The 22,019-nt window shown below is 38.2% G+C and overlaps 1 protein-coding gene across 1 annotated transcript in view; it reads right to left on the bottom strand.

The window, feature by feature from the left end:
- Nucleotides 1-22,019, bottom strand: part of CFAP54 (cilia and flagella associated protein 54) — a gene marked incomplete at its 5' end in the record, with an annotated part of 318,667 nt that overhangs the window by 43,793 nt on the left and 252,855 nt on the right. Inside the window, 3 exons of the mRNA XM_082636308.1 lie at nucleotides 4,831-4,972; nucleotides 7,386-7,492; nucleotides 21,506-21,679. Of these exons, the coding sequence (XP_082492434.1) occupies nucleotides 4,831-4,972; nucleotides 7,386-7,492; nucleotides 21,506-21,679 (423 nt within the window). The remainder of the gene's footprint in view (nucleotides 1-4,830; nucleotides 4,973-7,385; nucleotides 7,493-21,505; nucleotides 21,680-22,019) is intronic.

The raw sequence follows: 22,019 nt of genomic DNA, 5'->3' as shown, positions 1-22,019 counted from the left end.
AAAGAAAAAAAAAGAGCTGAACCGGAGCGGGAAGGGGAGAGGAGTCAAAACACTCCATGCAGACTGGGTTGGAGGGAGAGGTTTAGGAGTCTGAACCAATGAGGCAGAGGCTGGAGAGCCGCCACTGTGAACATCAGAGAGGCACTAAGAGTAAGGCAGTTGGGAAAAAGGAGATTTAAAAGAAGTTATGCTGTATATGATGAAAGGATTCCCTCTCAGACATTCTTACGAGAGACTCATAAGAATAAGGTTTAGATTATTTTCAATGGTTTTGAACATTAAATTGATGTTTCTTTGAATGCCAGACTTGGCTTGCTAAGAGAAGGCCACCGGGCAGCTGAGCTCATTGTGAATGACATCTGGGTACGTGTGGCCATACTCACACAGTGATTAAGCTCCTCCTGACAGGGACCTAATTGTACTGATTTCAGTATGTCCTTATCTCCTCAAGCCTGGAAAATTTTTGCACATAACGGTTTCTCAAAGATAACGTGTCAATTGATGCTAATGTTCAATTGTATTTTGTTCTATGTTTTCATAGTACTTTGATACTGGGGATATGTTGACTATATATAATTGCCTGGTACAATCCAGGCATCCCACACGTGTTTGCTGAACTCATCTTAGGTGACTTGGTAAATATATTTTAGGCTTATCATATCAGTATGTTATCATTCCAAAAAAGGTGTTTGTGTCATAAAATCAGAATGGTTTGCTTTAAAACACCTGATATGCTCTGAAGATACCCCATAAAGCTGTGAATGACATGTTAAAACAACCCAGTGATTCTGAGCCACTGTTGTCCATTTTGGAAGAAGGACATGTTTTCAAGCCAGAAGTGACTGGAACACCTGTTCTGTAGCCCTCCCAAAACATCTTAAATTAATACCTGTGTTCTGAAGCTTTTGGCTTATTCCAGACCATAGGGATTTGGGGGAGAGAAAACAAAAAAAAAGGAAGGGAATGAGAAAGAGAACAAGATTCACCACCTCCCATATCAACCAAAGGCACATTTTCTGGACCTTTATATTTAACAACCCACCAAAAATCCATACTGAGATAGAAATAAATAGATTTGATTATAGAGGTTATGAAATCCTGTCCAACTCCCAAACAGAACTGATCTCTTCAAGTGTCCTAGTTAACTTCTCATTAGCTCCAAATGAAGGTTGTCATGACAACAAACTGGCAGATTTTAGTCTCTGGAATTTATTTGATATAACCTAGAACCTAGCTGTTTTTTTTTTTTTTTCTAAGTGCTGGTTAATATATTGGAAAAAAAGAGAAAAGTTTATATATTCCTTCCGTTTCACAACTTTCAAATGTTGTGAATTAATTTGTTTGCTAATTCACCTGAACTAAAAAGAGCAGGTTTTTTTCCATTTTGCGACATTCTTTCACATATAGAACTACCAGAACTGGAACACATCTCAAAATGCCCTAATTAAAGTTGAAGAAACACTTTTTAAGTTGGAGAATAAAATAAACTCAAAAACACAGAGGACAACATCAGGATTGAAAGCAGTTTGTTCTACTCAGGGACTGAGCTACTCACATATATCACTCACGTCAGGACGTGAGAGGAAGTCACAAAGCTTGGCTAAGGCAAGGTGAGCCGTCTGGATTCTTCCCTCTGCTTGCATTCAGACGCCCCTACTTGCCCCTATTTATTCCTGATTTGTTTATATTCATAGTCAACTTCTTGGCTCAGGCACTGGGTTCACTGTGATGAACTTGATACCGATATCTGACTCCCAGGAAAATTCTGATGGCTCTCATTCCAACCAAGGGACAATCTCTTCATCTCAGCAGTAACTGAGTGAAAGGATCCTGTTTGGAGATGAGGAGAAAACTAGTCCCAGGAAACATGAAGTGACCGACCCTCGGTAGTAAAGCTGAGTGGTAGAGCACAGCCTAGAATCCTTACTCTTATGGACACTCGCTTTCCTGTCTCAGGCAATGTAAGTGGAAAAGACAAATGGGTTCAGGAGAAAAATAATCATTTGCCTTTTATGAACTAGATAATAATGGATTCAAGGACAATTTCAGCAAAGAACAGTCTAGGTTATGGCTCAAAGACAGCAGATTGATAAGTTTGGTCTATGACTAAAAAACTGTGATTGTAAGTGATCTACTAAAGAAGTTTGAAAATGAAATGAGCTGAGTTCTTGAAAACAGATATGAAAGGGCAACAATGCACTTTAGGAGAAGAATTCCATACATGAATCTCATGAGTTTGAGATATCTGATCTACTGGGAGACTTATTCTGAGTACTCAGAATATCATTACTATCATTAAAATCTGGTAATTTGTGTTGTAACATTCGAGGACACTATAAAGGATGTGCAACTAAAATTCTAAGATATCAGTTCTATGATAAATGTAGGCACAGAGCACAGGTGACATAAATTCTGGAAAGTTGCTTTTTGCAAAGACTAACTGTTCTTGCCTGATAATCCTCTTACAGCTGGACTTGTTGCTTTCATAATATTGAAAAATGCACTCATTCACTCCACTGGTAAATTCAGACTGAAAAACACCAACAAGTATATTCTACAGATCAGGAGAGTTGCCAACTTTTGCACTTTCACATAATCGATGTAAAGATAAGGTAAACAAGAAAACAAAAAGAGCCATACCAATAATACTCTTTAAGAATTAAAAATATTTTGTTATTGGTCACCAATTGAATATTAAACTAGCAGAAAGTTATTTTTTTAAAAAGATACAGCAGAATGAAAATAAAGATCCTAAAAGCTTTCAGAGAAGAAAAACAGAGATGGGACCCAAGTGGCTGGGAATTTAACCAGAAAAGCAACAGAGGGAGGTCCCAGAATCAGAGCTGTGCTGTAGGCATTGGGGGCAACCAGTCCTTAACCAGAGCAGGAAAGGGGCCTCCAGGAAGGAAAAGAAGAGTTGAGACATAAGTATAAACACTTGGGTACAAATCTATGGATGAATATATGACAGATCTGATGTAGTGATCAGAAAGAAGTTAAGAAAAAAGACAAGTGAAGAAAAATCAAACCTTATACAGGAAAGGAAAATAACCACAGTACACTGTGACTTGGCTGTGAACATTGTTTACAGGGTTATAATGACATAAACACTGAATGCTGATTTAATTAAATTCTGTGATATAACAATATTTAGAAAGGATGGGGGGAAAGGAGAAGTTGAGGAGAAGTATAGGGAATCCTTGTACAGTAAAGTCCTTGTATAGTAAAATAAATAGATATTATATAAAACTGATTTATCAAGAAAAAAATAATTATTTTTGGCTGTCATTAGCACTATTCATCAATTTTTCCAGCTTTCCTCTTTCCAAGTTGATAGCAGAATTGTTGGCATGCCTCGCGACTTACTTGGCCAGTGAAATGCTAGTGGAAGTGATATGATGGGAACTCAAAGAGCCAGGGTGTGATTTGCCCCTTTTCTTCCCTCCTGCCCAGTGACTGGGGATGTTCCAGAGGATGGATGTGCCACCAGCCTGGAGGCTGGTGTGAGGAGACATGGAGCCCAGTGGACCCACTTGGATTTGAAGGGTGTTGGTTATCTTGCTTTTCATGACTGATCCTGCATATTATTTATAGACTTGGAAGTAAATAACAAAAGGAACAGCTGAAAGAGTTGAAAATGGTCTGCTCGCAGGACTGTGGGGTGTGGACAGGTCAAACAGGGGACTGTCCCTTTTCATTTTAAACCTTGTACAACTATTTGATTTAAAAAAAATAGCCATGGTACCTACAGAACATATATCTCAAGCAACCAGATGAATGTGCAAATGGAAATTCAAAGAGCAAGTGATTAGGGGAGAACAGGTATTCCCTGCTCATCTCATTTCCATAGCGGGTAAGGAACTTCCACTCCACTCCCGAAGAAGGAGGGACTCTTCCAGCTTCTTTTGGACACAGCCAGGAGAGCGGAGTCACTTATCTGATTGGGGAGTTTGGGAAAAGCAAACTAGGCTCAGCCCCATTGGGTCAATCTTTGCTTACATTTTTGAAGGCCCCCTGCCTGCAGGACTATTATTCTCTGCTCCTCCATGCAGTCGGCCTGGCAGTCAGAAGGGGAGTGGGGGAAATCCTACAGTTACACAAGTGTGCTAGATTATTGTGTGACTAGGTGGGCAAGTCTGGCTAATTCAGGGGTGAAATATTAATAAGCTTGTTTGGCCATAGATCCAGAGCCATGTTTGCTAATCAGCTTTGTCGGTAATGATGCCAGTGTTTGAGATCTCCATATATCAGTTTCCTGTGTCCTATTCCTCAGTGGGTTGAGAACTCAGAAGGAACTCCTCCAAAACATGAATATCAGTCATCACTCAACTCTGTAATCAGATTAATAACACACTATAAGGATAACGTCTTTTTTTCTAGTTAGAAAAATACAGATGTGTAGAAAAAGTCTGAAAGATATATGCTTATCTATATTTTCTAATTTTTCTTCCCATATTACTTGGGTAATAAAAATGCTCAAATACTAGACTTAGAATAAAAAATTAAAAGTAACATTATAAACTTACAGAGCATTGTTTCTTAGGATTCATGGTTACATCTGAATGATTTCTCTAGATTGGCTTTGTTTTCATTTACCATCAGTTTCTTATAATTGGTATGCTTAGAAGAGCTTTGAAGAAAACATTACTTATGTGTTCAAAAGTTGGGTTATATCTGATACTCTAAGTAGAGAAAGTACAGGCCAGAAGAACCACACCATTCAAGTTTAGTTACATAGTTATGCTCTGATAAAGTAAAAAATAATTTAATTATGTATAATGATATCCATCCTGCAATGGCAATAAAATTTTCCATTATTTAATAACCTACTTCCATTTTTTTACCAATTGATTCCTCTTCTGTTTCTTCTACTTGAGATACATTTTCATTTGAAGTAACTTTAGGAGTTGTAGGCAATGATATTTCAGCGACTTGCGTAAGATTAGATAATTTCTCGTGAAGTGAAATAACTCTAAAAATAACAAGCATGTATGCATTTTACTTGAAAAGTTAACTAAGGCATTCATTTATTCCCAGAATCAATAAAACATGTAAAGTAAGTCCTTAGTTATTTAACACTTAGATTTCTGGCATCCCCAAACATCATTCAACCATTCCTTCATTCAAGAGACATGAGAACAGAGACACAATTCTCACCTGCATAATGTTTATGATCTAGTTATATGCTCAGACAGATTTATAATTACAAACTGGCAAAGACACAAAGCAAAAAAATGTAGACATCCAAAATATTTGCTTAAGATGAAAATAAAGAAAATAAGTATCTACATGGGCAAAGAAACACCAGGCAATGACAAAAGATCTACTCCTACTTAAACTCAGTGCCACGCTCTGATTGGCTGGCTGGCCTGAAGCTAAGAATTAGGACAAGTCAGCAATAGCTCTAAGAGACGGGTCAACAAGCCCACACAGTGACATGTACGGTGTGGGGAGTGGGGGTAGGGAGAAGAATCAAGAAAAAAGGAAAAGCTAAACCCAAGGAAGAGGGCAGAGGACGCACTGGCAATTGTGCGCAGGACAGAAAGCTTCTGGAGCCACGGTCCAGTGAACTATGGAGGCGCTGGAGACAGAGGTTAACTAGTGAATGCAGTCAGAAGCTGGAAAAGCATTGAAACAGCTGAAGGAGGCAAAGAGCCACCTGCAGGGCTCCCAGTGACTCTAGGATACAGGCGCGTAGAGCGCAGGTGTGCATGTATTTGTGCGTGGGTGTGCGGGTCTCCATGCAGGAACAGAGGGAAATTTTTATGAAAAAGAAGTAGATGATGCAAAAAAGCAAAATGACATCAGGAGCAAATGCAGGAACGTCGATTTCCCCAATATCCCGCAGCATGCTCTTACTTTGCCTTCTATAGGATGATCAACAAGAGCAATTCCCCATAGACTGATCTTGACCCTCATAAGAACACAAGGAACTCCACCCTAGGTGGGAGAAATAGTGTCACCAAGGGATGAATCAGATGAACGTTTGTCAGGCAACTTCCTCTATAATAGCCTCAGTGACAGGGGCATGTCCCTAACTTTAGTCACCCTACCATTGATCATAAACACACCAAAATCAAGAACTTTTTGGAGTAAAACAAGAATCCTGTCAGTTTGATTACATTCTGCTCTGCAGAAATTATAATCATTTTCATCATGTGGTTCTGAAAAAAAAATTCTGCCATGTTTCTGGATGTACAAGGAAAGAACATAATTTCCTAACTTTGTGGCTTAGCTGTGCTGGTAGAGTCCTGTGTCTAAGATTTTCCACCATGTCACTGAAAAAAATTTTAAAAAGGAAAAGAAAAAGAAAGTTTTTCACTGAATAATTGAAAGTATGCCAGCTCTTGAAACATCTCTTGTTTTATTCTCTTTCATGGAGAGGCCAAAGAGAAAGAGTTCTTCAAAATGGAAATCAAGGACCAGGAACCAGACTCTCCAGGTAAGGATAGAGAAGTGCCAAGTCCCTGCACTCAGTAGGTGGTGAGCAGGGCAAAGAGCTGACACTGACAGACACAGGAGGCCATGATGAGACTTGACATTTGCCCAGTGCTTTGAGCCTTTCAAAGTATACATTATACATGCATACAAAGTACATGCATACACTGTCTGGCTTGATCCTGACAGTAACCCCAAAAGGTAGGCAAAATATTATTTCCATCTCAGAAATGAGAAAATGCAGTCTGAGGTCGCAAGGGCAATGAACAATGGAATCAAAACTAAGCAAAGAAAAAAAATGAAAAACAAACAAGGAATTTGGTAAGGTGAAATCAGAAAAGAGAGAAACCAGGCATGAGCAAAAATTAGAGTCTCCGTCCCCGGTTTGAAGGAGAGTGAGGAAAACAGAGTGGCTGACGCAGAGGCTTTTGACTTGGGGAACAATATAAAATAGGATTGGTCAAAGAGGAAAGGGTGAGACCAGGATGGCGGTGGAGTTTGGGCTTAATTTTGCAACTTAATACAGGGACACATTAAGTTCTTTTTAAAACACAGGCAAAATATAGTACAGACAACATCTTTGTACTGTCTGTAATCTTTATGAAGTACCAGAAACTATTCCTCCAACAACTCTAGGTCCTATTATTATTATTTCCATTTTACTGATGAAGATACTGAGGCACACAGAGGTTAAGTAACCTGGTCAAGTTTTCTGAGATAGGAAGATACAAAGGGGCACAACCAGCATTTGAACCAAAGCAGGCTGAATTCAGAGTTCATGCTCTTAACCACTGCAATATCATACTCTGCTAAGTAAAAGGAAGACTTTTCCAAAAATGTCTTCTAAAAGTTCTCCTGTGATTTACCTTGTATATTACTGAAAGAGTCAATATTATGAAAGTATCAGCAAAGAGGGTTAGAGCTGTGGATAATCCGTCTTTACTTGCCTGTTTAGTGGAACCCAGAAAGAGCCAACATATACATTGTTGGAAGCAGTAGATGTAACATCTGAAATATTCAGGGGCTTCATATTATAGGCACACAACAATAACACCTATAAGAAAATTAAAAGACATATAAAATGTTACATCAAACTTACACTTTGCCTCAAAAACTGCAGCATCGGTTCTCAAAACAGTGTCATTATACTTTAAAAGGTTTTTCTTTGGAAGAGAAAAATGAGGGGTTTTTTTTGTTTGTTTCCAATTCACTTTAAAGAGAAATGAAATGAACAAGAATAGTGCAAAGGTTATGAGATGAAAATAAATGCTAGTTGGTACCAAGGTTATATAATTTTTGATGACTGACACTTCTTACTGCAGTTAAGTTTAAATTTCAGCCTCTGAAGGCCCTCTGCAACAAGTTCTAATGTATATTGTACCTGGTGAACACCCTACTTTGTTTCTTGCTCCTTATCCATATGCCCCTTTCCCATCGGTGGTCATAGGTACTTTTGTGCATTCACTTATGCTGTTCCCTTCTTGTTCTCTCCGTGTATTCCAACCACACACAACTTACCAGCCCCCATCTCTAAGATGAAACTTCTCCTAGTGACTCATGCTTTAGTAATTTCCCTGATGTTTGAACTCTGAAAATTCTTAGAGTCAGTCCCACACTCTACAGCACCTATTTACAATCATGAATTCACAGAATTTGAGATTCAGAGGACCTTAGAGGTGGTCTGCTCTAAGTCCTTCCAAGAAAGCTGAGGTCCAGAGCTGACAGTCAAAATTAACTAATTAAATGTATGCATTTATCTCCGCTTCCTCACAAATCAAACTAAAATAAGAGTAAAGGGATTTTAGGAATTCCTGGTGGTCCAGTGGTTAGGACTCTGTGCTTCCACTGCAGGGGGCATGGGTTTGATCCCTGGTGGGGGAACTAAGATCCTGCAAGCCACCTGAAGTGCGGCCAAAAAAAAAAGAATAAAGGGATTTTTTTTCTTAAAGGCACAAATCCACAAAGTCAGAAGCAAGAGAGAAAATGAAGCAGATGAGAGATGTTAGCAACATTCTGAAAGCACCTCTGCTTAGTCAGCAGAGAGGAAAGGCTGTGTCCCACCTGCCTTCAGAGGGGCTGCCAACAACAAGCACGACCAAGAACCTCAAAAGCCTTGGGGACAACCTCCCTCCCATCCCTTCTCCGAGTCCATCCAACCAGGAGACTCCCTCCCTCCTTCCCTGCCTCTCCTCTGCTAGTCAAATTTCTTCCGTTTTTCTCTCTGCTGAGGTTAAATCGAAGATCTATGCTCAGGAGGGACATTAGATTCCAGAGGTGAGGTGCTGAACTGAAAACGTTGGAATGAAGTGAAAGTCTGTACTCTGAACAAGAGACATCCCTCTACCCAACTCCAGCCCCTGCCCAGAACAGAGAAAACCAAGCAGGAGTCTAAGAGTCTTCTTTGGGGAAATTTACCGGATGGAGAGAAAAGACCTACAGATGCTGACATTTCAGGATGCACCAATGAAGCTGCTGGCTCCCACAGTCACCCTGCAATGAGGCTAAAAGTCCACAAGCCTGACTCCGTATGCTTCTCAGTGCCTCAAACATGAACGGACAGCCAAGGGTCACTAGACATGAAATGAAAGGTAGAGACCAAAACTAATGTAAGAAAAGGAATTTGGAGAATCAGATACAAGACAGAGAGCAGAAGAAACGTCACTGAAACCATAATTAATACCCTCAGAGAGAGAAAGGCCAATATTGCATCTATGAAATAAGAACACAGTGCTATTAAAATGAAAGAGAATAAGAGCTCTTCAAAATTAAAAAATATGATCATAACAACTAAATAATCAATAAAAGATTTGAAATATAAAGTTAAATGTATCTCCCTCCAGATAAACCTAAATTTAAAAACATAAATCCGGGAGAAAAGATGAGAAAAGTAAACATTCAATCTAATAGGCTCAATATCTGAATAACAGAAATTCCAGAAAGTGCAGAGATCATCAGAGGGAGGAAATTATCAAAGAAAAACATCTCCACGAACTGAAGAATATACTTCACATATTGAAAGGGGCACCCTAAGAATCCAGCACAATACCCACACCAAGGCATCACATGGAATTTTAGAACACAGGGGACAGAGGGAAGATCCCCAGAGTTTCCAGAGGAAAAAAGTCACAAAGAACTAGGAATCAGAATGGGAACAGAACTCTCAACAGCAATGCAGGATTGCCAGAGATAATGGAGCAGTGCCACCCACATTTTGAGGGAAAATAATTTTCAACCTAGAATTCTATGCCTAGGCAACAATGAATTAAGCATTAAAATGATGCTTAATTTTTGTCAGACATAGAAGGCCTTAAACTCCTATGAAAGTTCAGGGTTAATTTTAGTCTGTTGCAACCTTGTTAATCATCTCAGGGGACTGAAGTCATGGAATTATTCCTTGGCGAAACCTGAACAGAATGTACTAAATAGCGATTGTAGCCCTGTTTTAGGGTCTGAAACACACAAAGAGGCAGCCAGCTAATCAGCATTTTTTGTAGAAAATGCACATATTGATGATTTACATCTGAATTCTATCGTTACCTTCACTTCTCTCACTGAGTCTGGCTCATGCCTGGTTTTGACTACATGATGGGAGAGGTACAAAAGACTCCTCTCCCAGGTAAGACAGCAGCTTTCTTGAAACCAAGATATCTCACCGTATTTCGGCCGTTCATGACCCACAGATGACGTGTGTCCTGTGCAACTGAGAGAGGACCCAGGAAGCTGCTCCTGGGTATCTTAGTCTCTCCCTTAGTCTGAAATCAGAATTAACTTGAATAAAGTAGGGCAATATTTAAACAATAAAACACTAAACTCACTCGCATAGTTGTTGTGAGCCAGAGCTCTGGAGCCGGGGTGCCTGGGTTCGCCTCCACCACTTACTGGCTGTGTGATCTTGGGCAAATTATTAAAACATTATGCTTCTGCTTTCTCATTTGTAAAATTAAGATATGGTAATCCCCATCCCATGGATCAGGGTGAGGATTGAGTGAGTCAACGTAAAGTGCTTTAAGCGGTATTTAGAGCATTACTGTTGTCATTTTTAGCCCCATGATCACTACTGGCTCCTTACCCTTCCTGGATACCTCATTTTCTATATTCTCTTGGACCTGCTGCTAATCCCAAGCCAGCTTTCCATCTAATCCCCCAGCCTGTCCTCATCTAATCCACTTAGTTCTTAGTTGATAACAGTGCTTAGTTCTATTCCCAACTTGTCTTTACTCCTCAAGGATAAGTTATATAGCCTTGCATATTCAGGACTGGATTCTTCAGGAGGTAATACGCCCATGATAAAATTTCCAGTGTTCATTTATTCACTTCTGAAAATACTCTTTTTTTTCAATGGAAAAGAAGTGATATGGTTTTGACGAACACTGAGGAATACTATATTTAAAACTGCCTTGTATGTTCATCATTATCAAGTAGGATTTATCTCAGGGATCCAAGAATGATTCAGTATTTGCAAATCAATGTGATGCACCACATTAACAAACTGAAGAATAAAAATTATATGATTATCTCAATAGATGCAGAAAAGGCTTTTGACAAATTCAATGTCCATTTATGATAAAAACTCTCAACAGAATGGGTACAGAGAGAACATACCTCAACATAATAAAGGTCATATATGACAAACTTACAGCTAACATCATGCTCAATGGTGAAAAGCTTTTCCTCTAAGATCAGGAACAAGATAAGGATGCTCACTATGACCACTTTTATTCAACACAGTATTTGAAGTCCTAGGCACAGCAATCAGAAAAGAAAAGAAGATCAAAGGTATCCAAATTACAGAGGGAGGAGTAAAACTGTCACTGTTTGCAGATGACATGATCCTATATATAGAAATCCTAAAGACACCACAAAAAACTATTAGAACTCATAAATGAAGTCAGTGAAGTTGCAGGATACAAAATTAATATACAGAAATATATTGCATTTCTACACACTAACAATGAACTATCAGAAAGAGAAATTAAGAAAACAATCCTCTTTACAATTGCATCAAAAAGAATAAAGTACCTAGGAATAAATCTAACCAAGGAGGTAAAAGACCTGTACTCAGAAAACTATAAGACACTGATGAAAGAAATTGAAAACAACAGAAACAAATGGAATGATATACTGAATTCATGGACTGGAAGAATTAATATTGTTAAAATGACCATATTACCCAAGACAATCTACAGATTCAATGCAGTTCCTATCAAAATACCAATGGCATTTTTCACAGAACTAGAACAAATAATTCTAAAATTTGTATGGAACCACAAAAGACTTCAAAGAGCCAAAATAATTTTGAGAAAGAAGAACAAAGCTGGAGATACCATGCTCCCTGATTTCAAATTCTACTACAAAGCTATAGCAATCAAAACAGTATGGTACTGCCCCCAAAACAGACACAAAGACCAATGGAACAGAAGAGAAATAAACCCAGAAATAAACCCACACTTATATGGCCAATTAATCTGCAACAAAGGAGGCAAGAATATACAATGGGGGAAAAAAACCTCTTTAATAAATGGTGTTGAGAAAATTGGACAGCTACATGCAAAAGAATCAAACTAGACTACTCTCTCACACCATATACAAAAATAAACTCAAATGGATTAAAGACTTAAATGTAAGATCTGAGACCACAAAACCCCTAGAAGAAAACATAGGCAATATGACCTTTGACATTGGTCTTAGCAATATTTTTTTTGGATCCATCTCCTCAGGCAAGGGAAACAAAAGCAAAAATAAAACACATGGGACTACATCAAACTAAAAATCCTCTGAACAATGAAGGAAACTATCAACAAAAGGAAAAGACAGCCTACTGAGTGGGAGAAGATATCTGCAAGTGATATACCTGATAAGGTATTAGTATCCAAAATATACAAAGAACACATGCAACTCAAGCTCAAAATAAGCAACAAACAAACAACCTGGTTAAAAAATGGACAGAGAATCTGAGTAGACATTTTTCCAAAGAAGACATACAGATGGCCAACAGGCACATGAAAAAATGCTTAACATCAAACATTATTAGGGAAATGAAAATCAAAACCACAATGCTCACCTCGCACCTGACAGAGTGGCTATTATAAAAAAGAACAAATAACAAGTGTTGATGAGGATGTGGAGAAAAGGGAAGTCTCATGCACTGTTGGTAGAAATGTAAATTGGTACAGCCACTATGGAAAGCAGTATGAAGGTCCCTCAAAAAATTAAAGATAGAACTACCATATGATCCAGCAATTCCACTTCTGGAAAAAACACTAATTCCAAACAATATATATATATATATAATATATATATATATACACATATATAGTTATCAATATATCAATCAATCAATCAAATATTTCTCAGCCATAAAAAATAACAAGATCTTGCCATTTGGGACAACTTGGATGGACCTAGAGGGTAGTATGCTAAGTGAAATAAGTCAGACGGAGAAAGACAAATACCACGTGATTTCACTTACATGTGGACTCTAAAAAACAAAACAAGTGATCAAATATAACAAAACAGAAACAGACTCATAGGTACAGAGAATAAACTTGTGGTTGCCAGAGGGGAGAGGGGTTGGGGGATGAGTGAAATAGATGGGGGAGATTAAGAGGTACAAACTTGCAGTTTCAAAATAAATGAGTCACAGGGATATCATCTGGTGACAGATGATAACTAGACTTTTCATGGTGATTATTTTGTAATGTGTACAAATGTGGAATCATTATGTTGTACACCTGAAACTAATACAATATTGTAAAACAATTTTACTTCAATTAAAAAAAAAAAAAGAAAGAAAGAAAGAAAAAGAAAAAATCGTCTTGTCCTCACAGCCCAGGAACAGTGAAAGACGAATCCCTCTTCCACTAGATGGAGCTGATTTGTAATTTCCTCATCTTGATATATTAATCACCTAACAAAATGCTTGGCACAAAGTATGCACTCAATAAATACTTTATTCATTAGTTAGTAAGCAGTTGAGCTGTATGTGGTTTGTAAAGAAGTCAATATTAAGAATGAAAAGACTTAGGTTCCCATTCTTATTTTTGTCACTAATGAGTTGTGGTGTTGGTCAAGTCATTTTACCCCTGTGGAACTTTTCTTCCTCATCTGTAAAATGAGAATGTCGATTAGGTGTTCTCCTAGTTTCCTTTCAGTTCTGACACTTGACCTGGGTGATACCAAAAGTCAGAGGTTACCAATAGAGCCCACTATATAAACTGGCAATGCAGTAACTTCTTGGAGAGTCATGAGAGCTGTAAGGTCACTGGTAGCACCAGCCTAGACCAGTCTTCTCAACCTTAAATGTGCATACATTACTTGCACATTCTAAAATGTGCAAGTAAAATGAATATTCTGATTCAGTGGGTCTGAAGTGAGACCTGAGATTCTGCATTTCTAATGAGCTTCCAGGGGATGCCAGCCGGGCTGTTTCCTGACCACACTCTGCAAGGGCCAGGGACCATCAGATGCCTGCCTCATTTATGCAGCTTTTGTCTTCCCCAGCTTCCAGAAGCTGGATGTAATTTTGGGCCCCATCTGCAGGACCAGGCTCTAGTTAATCACTTAGCCAACAAGTCCCAGAATCCAGAGGACCTCAGAGGGAGGTCCTGGGCATCTGTACGATCTCTAAGTTATAGCACTCCTGACATCCAAGTTGATAACATTGGGCTTTTGCTTTTGTTAAGACTTGATAATTTTCCCAGGAACCCTAGCTCATCTTTCACTATCCTGCTAGGCCTGAGCTTGTCTTGAATGCACAGCCTGTTTCTTTGGGACCCTGAAATAGAGTCTTGCTCTTCTTAGGGATTTAAAGCCCTCCAGAAAAGAGCACTGGCTCCATATTTCTTGTTCCCAGACTGGCTGGACTTCTGAATAAACTTATCTCCAAGAACTATTTCAGCTCTATCCAAGTTTCTGTTTTTACTTGCCAGATGGAGTCTTGCTTTTCAGTGCTTTGCTTGATCAGACTTCTTGCACTTGATCATGCTTGTCTGCCTACATCTTCTGTGGCCTCTGAAGAACACGCTTGGGCTGTCCAGCTGCCTTCAACACAACAGCCTGTGCAGTCGTTTGCTTCTCTCCAACTCAACAATGTGTTGAGTTGCTCCAGTCCTGATTCATTGTCAACTAGCATTCCTCCATCCTGGGTCTCAGTTTCCTCTTTTGTAAAATGGGGCTAATGATAATACTCAGCCGTTTGGATCCATGGGTTCGGCATCCATGGATTCAACATCCCGTGAATCAAAAATATTTTTAAAAATCCAGAAAGTTCCAAAAATGAAAATTTGAATTTGCCATGTGCTGGTAACTATCTACATAACATTTATATTGTATTAGGTTTTATAAGTAATGAAGAGATGATTTAAAGTATACAGGAGGATGTGCATAGTTTATATGCAAATACTATGCCATTTTATACAAAGGACTTGGACATCTACGAATTTTGGTATCTGAGGGGGTTCTGAACCAATCCCCTGTGAATACTGAGGGACGACTGTACCTACCTCATAGAGTTGCTGTGAAGTTAATGAAGTAAAATACCTGGAACACAGTAAGCTCTACATTGCTATTATCTTATGGGTTTCATGAGCTTCACCCAGTTTTTCCAACATTAAACTCTACACTAAAGGTCTAAGATAATAAATAGAGGAATGCTCACATACATGAATATTTAAAGCATCACACAAATTTCAGTGTTATCTTCTGAAAAAATAGACTCTTAGGTCTGAGAAGATCTAGCCCTCCCAAGTCAGCATTTCCTGATTTGGTAGCTGAGATTTATGGCAGCAACTGAATCTTTTATCATGACCCAATACATACATACTCACTGTCAAAGGGGGAAAAAGGTCCCTGAACCAAGATAGGAAAACTGTGTGTTCTGGGGACTTCCCTGGTGGTGCAGGGGTTAAGAATCCGCCTGCCATTGGAGGGGACACAGGTTCGAGCCGTGGTTCAAGAAGATCCCACATGCCGCAGAGCAACTAAGCCCGCTCACCACAACTACTGAGCCTACGCTCTAGAGCCCGTGAGCCCATGTGCCACGACTACTGAAGCCCACACACTTAGATCCTGTGCTCCGCAACAAGAGAAGCCACCCCAATGAGAAGCCCGCGCACCAAAACAAAGAGTAGCCCCCGTTCGCCACAACTAGAGAAAGCCCACACGCAGCAATGAAGATCCAGTGCAGGCAAAAATAAATAAATTAAAAAAAAAAAAAAAAAAAACGTGTGTTCCGTGTCTTTGTGGCTTACTCAAATCACTCAAGCAACCTGTTTAAATCAGAATTTGTTAGTTGGCGCTCCGCTTCTAATCTCTGTCTGACACCAGTTCATGCGCCCATGCTAAATGTCAGACATGACTGTTGATTCATGAGACCTAGTTACTCTAATGATCAGCCACAGATGCAGTCTTAACATTAACTCCCAAGATCATCCTGCCCCAGACTGATAGGGATGTGATATTTCTACAAGCTTGTGAAATGAACTTTATACTTTGTTCCTCATTTTTTAAAACTAACTATTTGGGTAAACAATCTGTTTCCCAAAAATGTCATCCTTCCATACCCTTTCTGAATGGATACACTCTTTTATCACACCTTGTTGGTTCTCTTGCCAGCAAGTAAACAAATTCGTCAGGATGCCAAACGTCAATCTAGAAATGTTCTTTTTAACAGTATCTGTCATGAAACAAAAGTTTCAGAAAACAACATTTTCGCTTACTGTATGTGATGCATTCTGATATTGCCTTCTTATATTTAATTTCTTTAAAAAGATACTACTCATGACACACTATATTGACTCCATGACCTATGAGTATTCTTGGAACTTTGGTTTGAAAACTACTGTACTAAATTCCCTCAAAGAGACCACAGATTTATTATTTTAAAATGGATATGGAATATCTGGCAAGGATTGGGTATGGAAAGGGTGGGAAGGAGAGTACTTTCAAAATATGAGAAATAGCTTTAAATGTTTCTGGGGAGTGATGTGTTCAAGTTTCTCTTTTTTGTATGAGTGGGAGGGATGTATAACTGACCAAGAGTTAGCAGCAGGTTGTCAGCCTAAGGAAGAAGAATGAAGAGGCAATTGGGAGAAGCGTGCTTGAGAGCAAAGAGAGGTGGGCTCTGGAGGTTTCACCATCTGACACGGTTCACATGAGTCAAGGAGCAGCAGAAGTTACCAGAGCCACAGCTAGAGAGGACAGCGCTCAAGAGGTAGGAAGTACAGGAGGAGACCATGGCAGGAGGAAAAAAAAAAAAAACAGATAAAAAGTACCGAATAGGGCTTCCCTGGTGGTGCAGTGGTTGAGAGTCCACCTGCTGATGCAGGGGACACGGGTTCGAGCCCCAGTCCGGGAAGATCCCACATGCCGTGGAGTGGCTGGGCCCATGAGCCATGGCCACTGAGCCTGCGCGTCCGGAGCCTGTGCTCCGCAACGGGAGAGGCCACAACAGTGAGAGGCCCGTGTACCGCAAAAAAAAAAAAAAAAAAAAAAGTACTGAATAGGGTAAAACTATATGGCAAATGTTTTATGGGAAAGAGCCTGAGGCTCTTCTTAGAGAGAGCAGTAATCAAAGGAGTGCTATAGTGGAAGGTTCCTCTGCAAAAGGTGGTAGTTAGACCCCCTGTCCCATTTTTAGAAGCTTGGCTCTTCAGGACTCTCCTAGAACCGGAATCACTGTTCTACGTCCCAGAGTTCAGGCATTGATACTGAATTGCTCCCAAATACTTGCCCCCCTTCCTGCTCCCCAGTTAGCCCTGTTGCAAATGTCTATACATGTATATGAACATAGATATGGATACAGATACAGAGTTAGATAAAGATAATAAACATTAAAATAAGGAGTTTCGTATGTGATACAAATTTGCAAACAGCATTTAGAGAGAAACTAAGTTTTTTCTCCTATTTGTTACGCACTTTAATTTTTGCTGGTTAGGCAGAGTTTACTCTCTCTTCTGCCCATTGTTGGCAGCTAACGTATGTATAAGGAGATGTTGGTAAACTTTAAAAGGTGGTTTAAAATAATGCTTACCAAGTGTATTACATGTGTATTTGAAGTTATTAAACTTTCAAACAGCATAATAATGTGAAAATCATTTCACATAAGAATAATAAATGACAACTACTGTTTAGATCGACGGTTTACACAATTATCTCTGGGGTACCCATGATACAGAAAAGTTAACCAATCTACTGAAGGTTACAAAATTACTAGTAACAGAGCTGGGATTCAAAACAGGAGTCTGATTTGCTCCATTCTGAGGGCTCTAGAGTCTGTGTTCTTAACCACTACACTAATGTAAGCAAAATAAATAAAAGAAAACCATTCCCAGTAAAACTGTGCAAAGACAAAGTCTCAAAAGTGGCTCGTGAAAGAAGCCAGAATATTTTTAAAGCAACAACAATTTGACTCTCAAGAGAACAATGGAAATGAGTAGATGACATTTTGAATGTACTGAAAGAAAATAATTTCCAATCTTTAATTCTTTACTCCATAAAAATTCATTTCACAGATAAATGTAAAACAATGATATTTATCAGGAAAACAAAAATTGAGAGTGTTTGCCTCCAGAAGATGCTCACCACAAGATATTCCAGAATATGTACTTCAACAGAAAGAAGTGATCCTAAATGGAATGTCTAAAATGCAAGAGGGAGTAGAAAGCAAAGCAAATGATGAATATGTGGAAAATTCTAAAGGAAAATAACTCTTGTATAAAACAATTAAAAATAATATTTTGGTTAAAAAAAGAAAATGTACAGTAATATCATTTAAGTCATTAGAGGAATAAAGATCATTCGTTAACTTTAGACTGGGACTTCCCTGGTGGTCCAGAGGCAAAGAATCCACCTTCCAATGCAGGGACACCGGTTCGATCCCTGGTCAGGGAACTAGGATCCCAGATGGCGTGGTGCAACTAAACCCGTGTGCCACAACTACTGAGATCGCGCACCTCAACTAGAGCCCACGCGCCACAAGCTACAACGCCCATGCGCTCTGGAGTGCATGTCACAAATACAGAGCCCACGTGCTCAGGAGCCCCGGAGTCACAACTAGAGACAGAAAACCTGCATGCCACAACTAGAGAGAAGCCTGCACACTACAATGAAGAGCCTGCGCACTGCAATGAAAAAGAATCCCACATGCCTCAACGATGATCCCATGTGCTGCTACTAAGACCTGACACAGCCAAAAATAAATAAATCTTTCAAAAAAAAAAAAAAAGAAACTTTAGACTTTGCTAAGTACGGATGTTGTCCTGAGGGTAACCACTAAAAGCACAGCAAAAGAGTGCATAATTTCAAAGTTCAGAGAGGACAAATGAATGAAAAAAGTAATCAATCCCAAAAAAGGGAGAAAGACAGAAAACCTGAGGAAAACAGAAAATCTGAGACAAGTGAAAACACAAAATAATATGGTAGATTTAAAACCAAATATATTATTATTTACATTAAGTGTGAATGGACTAACTTCTCTTGTCAAAATACAGTATCGTCAGACTGTATTTTAAAACATCCAAGTGTATACCTTTATTTAAAAATACAATTAAAAATACAATTAAGGGACTTCCCTGGTGGTCCAGTGGTTAAGAATCCACCTTCCAATGTAGGGAACTCAGGTTCGATACCTGAGAACTAAGATCTCACAAGCTGCGGGGCAACTAAGCCCACATGCTGCAACTACTGAGCCCGTGCACTTTGGAGCCTCCATGCCACAACTAGAGAGAAGACCATGCACTGCAATGAAGAGCTTGAGCGCCGCAATGAAAGATCTCATGTGCCACAACTAAGACTTGGCACAGCCAAACAAATAAATAAATAAAATAAATATTTTGAAAAATAAATTAAAACACAAGTACACAAATGGGTTGAAAGCAAAAGGTTAGAAAAAGAAATATTATGAAAATAACAACCACAAGAAAGTCACTTTCCTCTAGTAATATCAAACAAGGCAGACTTTATGAGGGAAAAATCATTATTATAAAAAGGTCAGAAGTCACTGAATTCACCAAGAAGTCACAATGCTTATTAATCTGTTTGCACCTAAGAACAAAGCCTCCAATTAGGTAAAGTAAAATTTGACAGAACTACAAGAAAAAACAAAACAGCAATCTCAGTGAGAGAATCAAATGTTAAAATCTCAGTACAGTTGACTCTTGAACACATGGGTTTGAACTGCACAGGTCCCACTTTATGAGAATTTTTTTCAATAAATATGTATGATTATGCTACACAATCCATGGCTGACTGAATCCAAAATGTGGATATGGAGAGCCAACTGTAAAGTTACACATAGATTTTCAACTGTGAGGAAGGTCAGCACCCTGACTCCTATGTTGTGCAAGGGTCAACAGTAATTGATTAAAAAACAATAAATCCCACCGAGGCATGTGGGATCTTTTGCTTTGATTTTCAAACAAAAATAGAAAAATCACCAAGAATATAGAGTATCTGAACAAGACTATACAAACTAACCTATTGGACATATATCAACACTGCCTCAACAACTGAGGAGAGCACATTCTTTTTAAGAGCAATGGAATATTTACACAATAAACACCTTCCTGGCAAAAAAAAGCAAGCTTCAACAAATATCATTCATACAGAGCATTTTTTTATTACCACAGAACAAAATAATCTACGAATAAATAACAAAAGATAACTAGAAAAGCTTCATATAGTTTGTAACTTAAGAAACATATATTGAAATGACCCACGAGTCAAAGAAGAAATCACAATGGAAACTTTAAAAGTTATTTTTAACTGAAAGATGATGACAATACTATAATAAAACTTGTGGGATGAAGCCAAAGCAATATTTAGAGAGAAACTGATAGCCTTAAAATGCATAGATTAGAAAAGAAAGAACTAAACATTGAGCTAATATCTACTGCAAGAAGTCAGTAGTTAGGAAAAGAGCACACACACATGAAAAAAACAGTAGAAGAAAGATATTTAGGGTTAACGAAATAAAACTAATTAATGAGAAATCTCTGGTGACAATGACCAAGAAAAAATGCACAAATAAGCAATATAAGGCATGAAAAGGGATACTTCACTACAAATACACCAGATAGCTTAAAAATATGAGAGAACTTTTAAATAAAATGGGAAAATTCCTAGAAAAAGCAACTTAAGCAAAACTGACTCAAGAAGAAATAGAAAATCCCAATGCTCTATAAACAGGGGTGATAGTTAGAATACTTAAAACTTGGTTTGACAAAGGCACTAGCCATTAGAACAGATATTAGCCCAATCAGAACTGATACCAGCTCTGATAACCAGTACATTAGTACTATTGCTTAAAGACTGCCTCTAACTATGGAGAATTGCATCACTAGTCTTACATTATCTCACAACAAAAACACAAGGGCTTTATTGAGCTCTTAGCAAATATCTGAGGAAAAAGTTTACTCCAAACTTACACAAACTTCACCATAGAACAGAAAAACATGGTTATATTTATCAACACATTTTATGAGCCTAGCAAAAGCCTCATACAGAAAATATCTGACAAGGATAGCACAAAAAGGAAAAATTATAGTCCAATATTACTCTTGAAAACAGTGGCAAAAATTCAATATGAAACATTAGCAAACTGAATCTAGTAAAATGAATACATCATGACCAATTTGAGTTTATCTCAGGAGCACAAGGCTGATTTATCATTATAAAATCAATTACTATATTAAAAGAGATAAATGATAAAATCCTCTTAATAGATACAGTAAAATATTCATGATAAAACTTCCTATTAAGGTGGCAATAGGAAAATTTTTCCTTAATGTGATAAAGGATAACTACAAAATATATTAAACATCATATGTAATGGTGACACACTGGAAAGTTTCTCTTTAAGTTCAGGAAAAAGGAAAATGATCAACATGAATCCAACTTTCCCAGGATCTCTTAATTATTTCACATTCATTCTGCTAGACAACATAGATTCTAAATTGTTGTATATTTCTGTCTATATGATAAGAGGATCTTCTCTACTCTTTAAGTTATAATGGCTTCATTAAACTTTATATCCAAATGTAAGATTTAGCTTTATAATTATATTACATACCATAGGTTCTGTTTCCTTTGGAGGTTTTTCCAGGGGAGGAATGTACCACTGAAAGCAAAGTTCTTTGTTTAAAGCTTGTGTTGCTACAACTGAGGACACCACATCTCCATATGATGGACTGGCAAAGAGTTTTAATGATAAATTGGAGTGTAGAGAACTGTCAGTTGTTCCTAACTGGGGAACAAACAGAAACATCAGCTTAATTGCTGGTAATGAATTTATTCAATATTTAAAACATTCATTCAATTTTCATTCAATATTGACTATTGGAAAACTCGGGGAGTCATCTCAGCTTGTTTTATGGATGTAGGTCTTAAAACTGCCCCTGATTACCACAGAGAAGATTCTTTTATAGAAAAAATATATTTCAAAACCCAGTGAACTCAACAAATGTCTTCCACTCTGGTGAATATTCAAGAGTAAAGATCTAGAGGGGAAATGTCCATGCTATCATTTCAGTCTCAAGGTCACCATGTAGTCTAAGAACACTTTCTACTTTTCTTCTTGTTTATTC

This window comes from Mesoplodon mirus (genome assembly GCF_964341445.2).
Source record: "Mesoplodon mirus genome assembly, chromosome: 11".
NCBI classification, from domain to species: domain Eukaryota; kingdom Metazoa; phylum Chordata; class Mammalia; order Artiodactyla; family Ziphiidae; genus Mesoplodon; species Mesoplodon mirus.
Note: the sequence above shows the minus strand (reverse complement) of the source record. Positions and strands in the feature narration are given on the sequence as shown.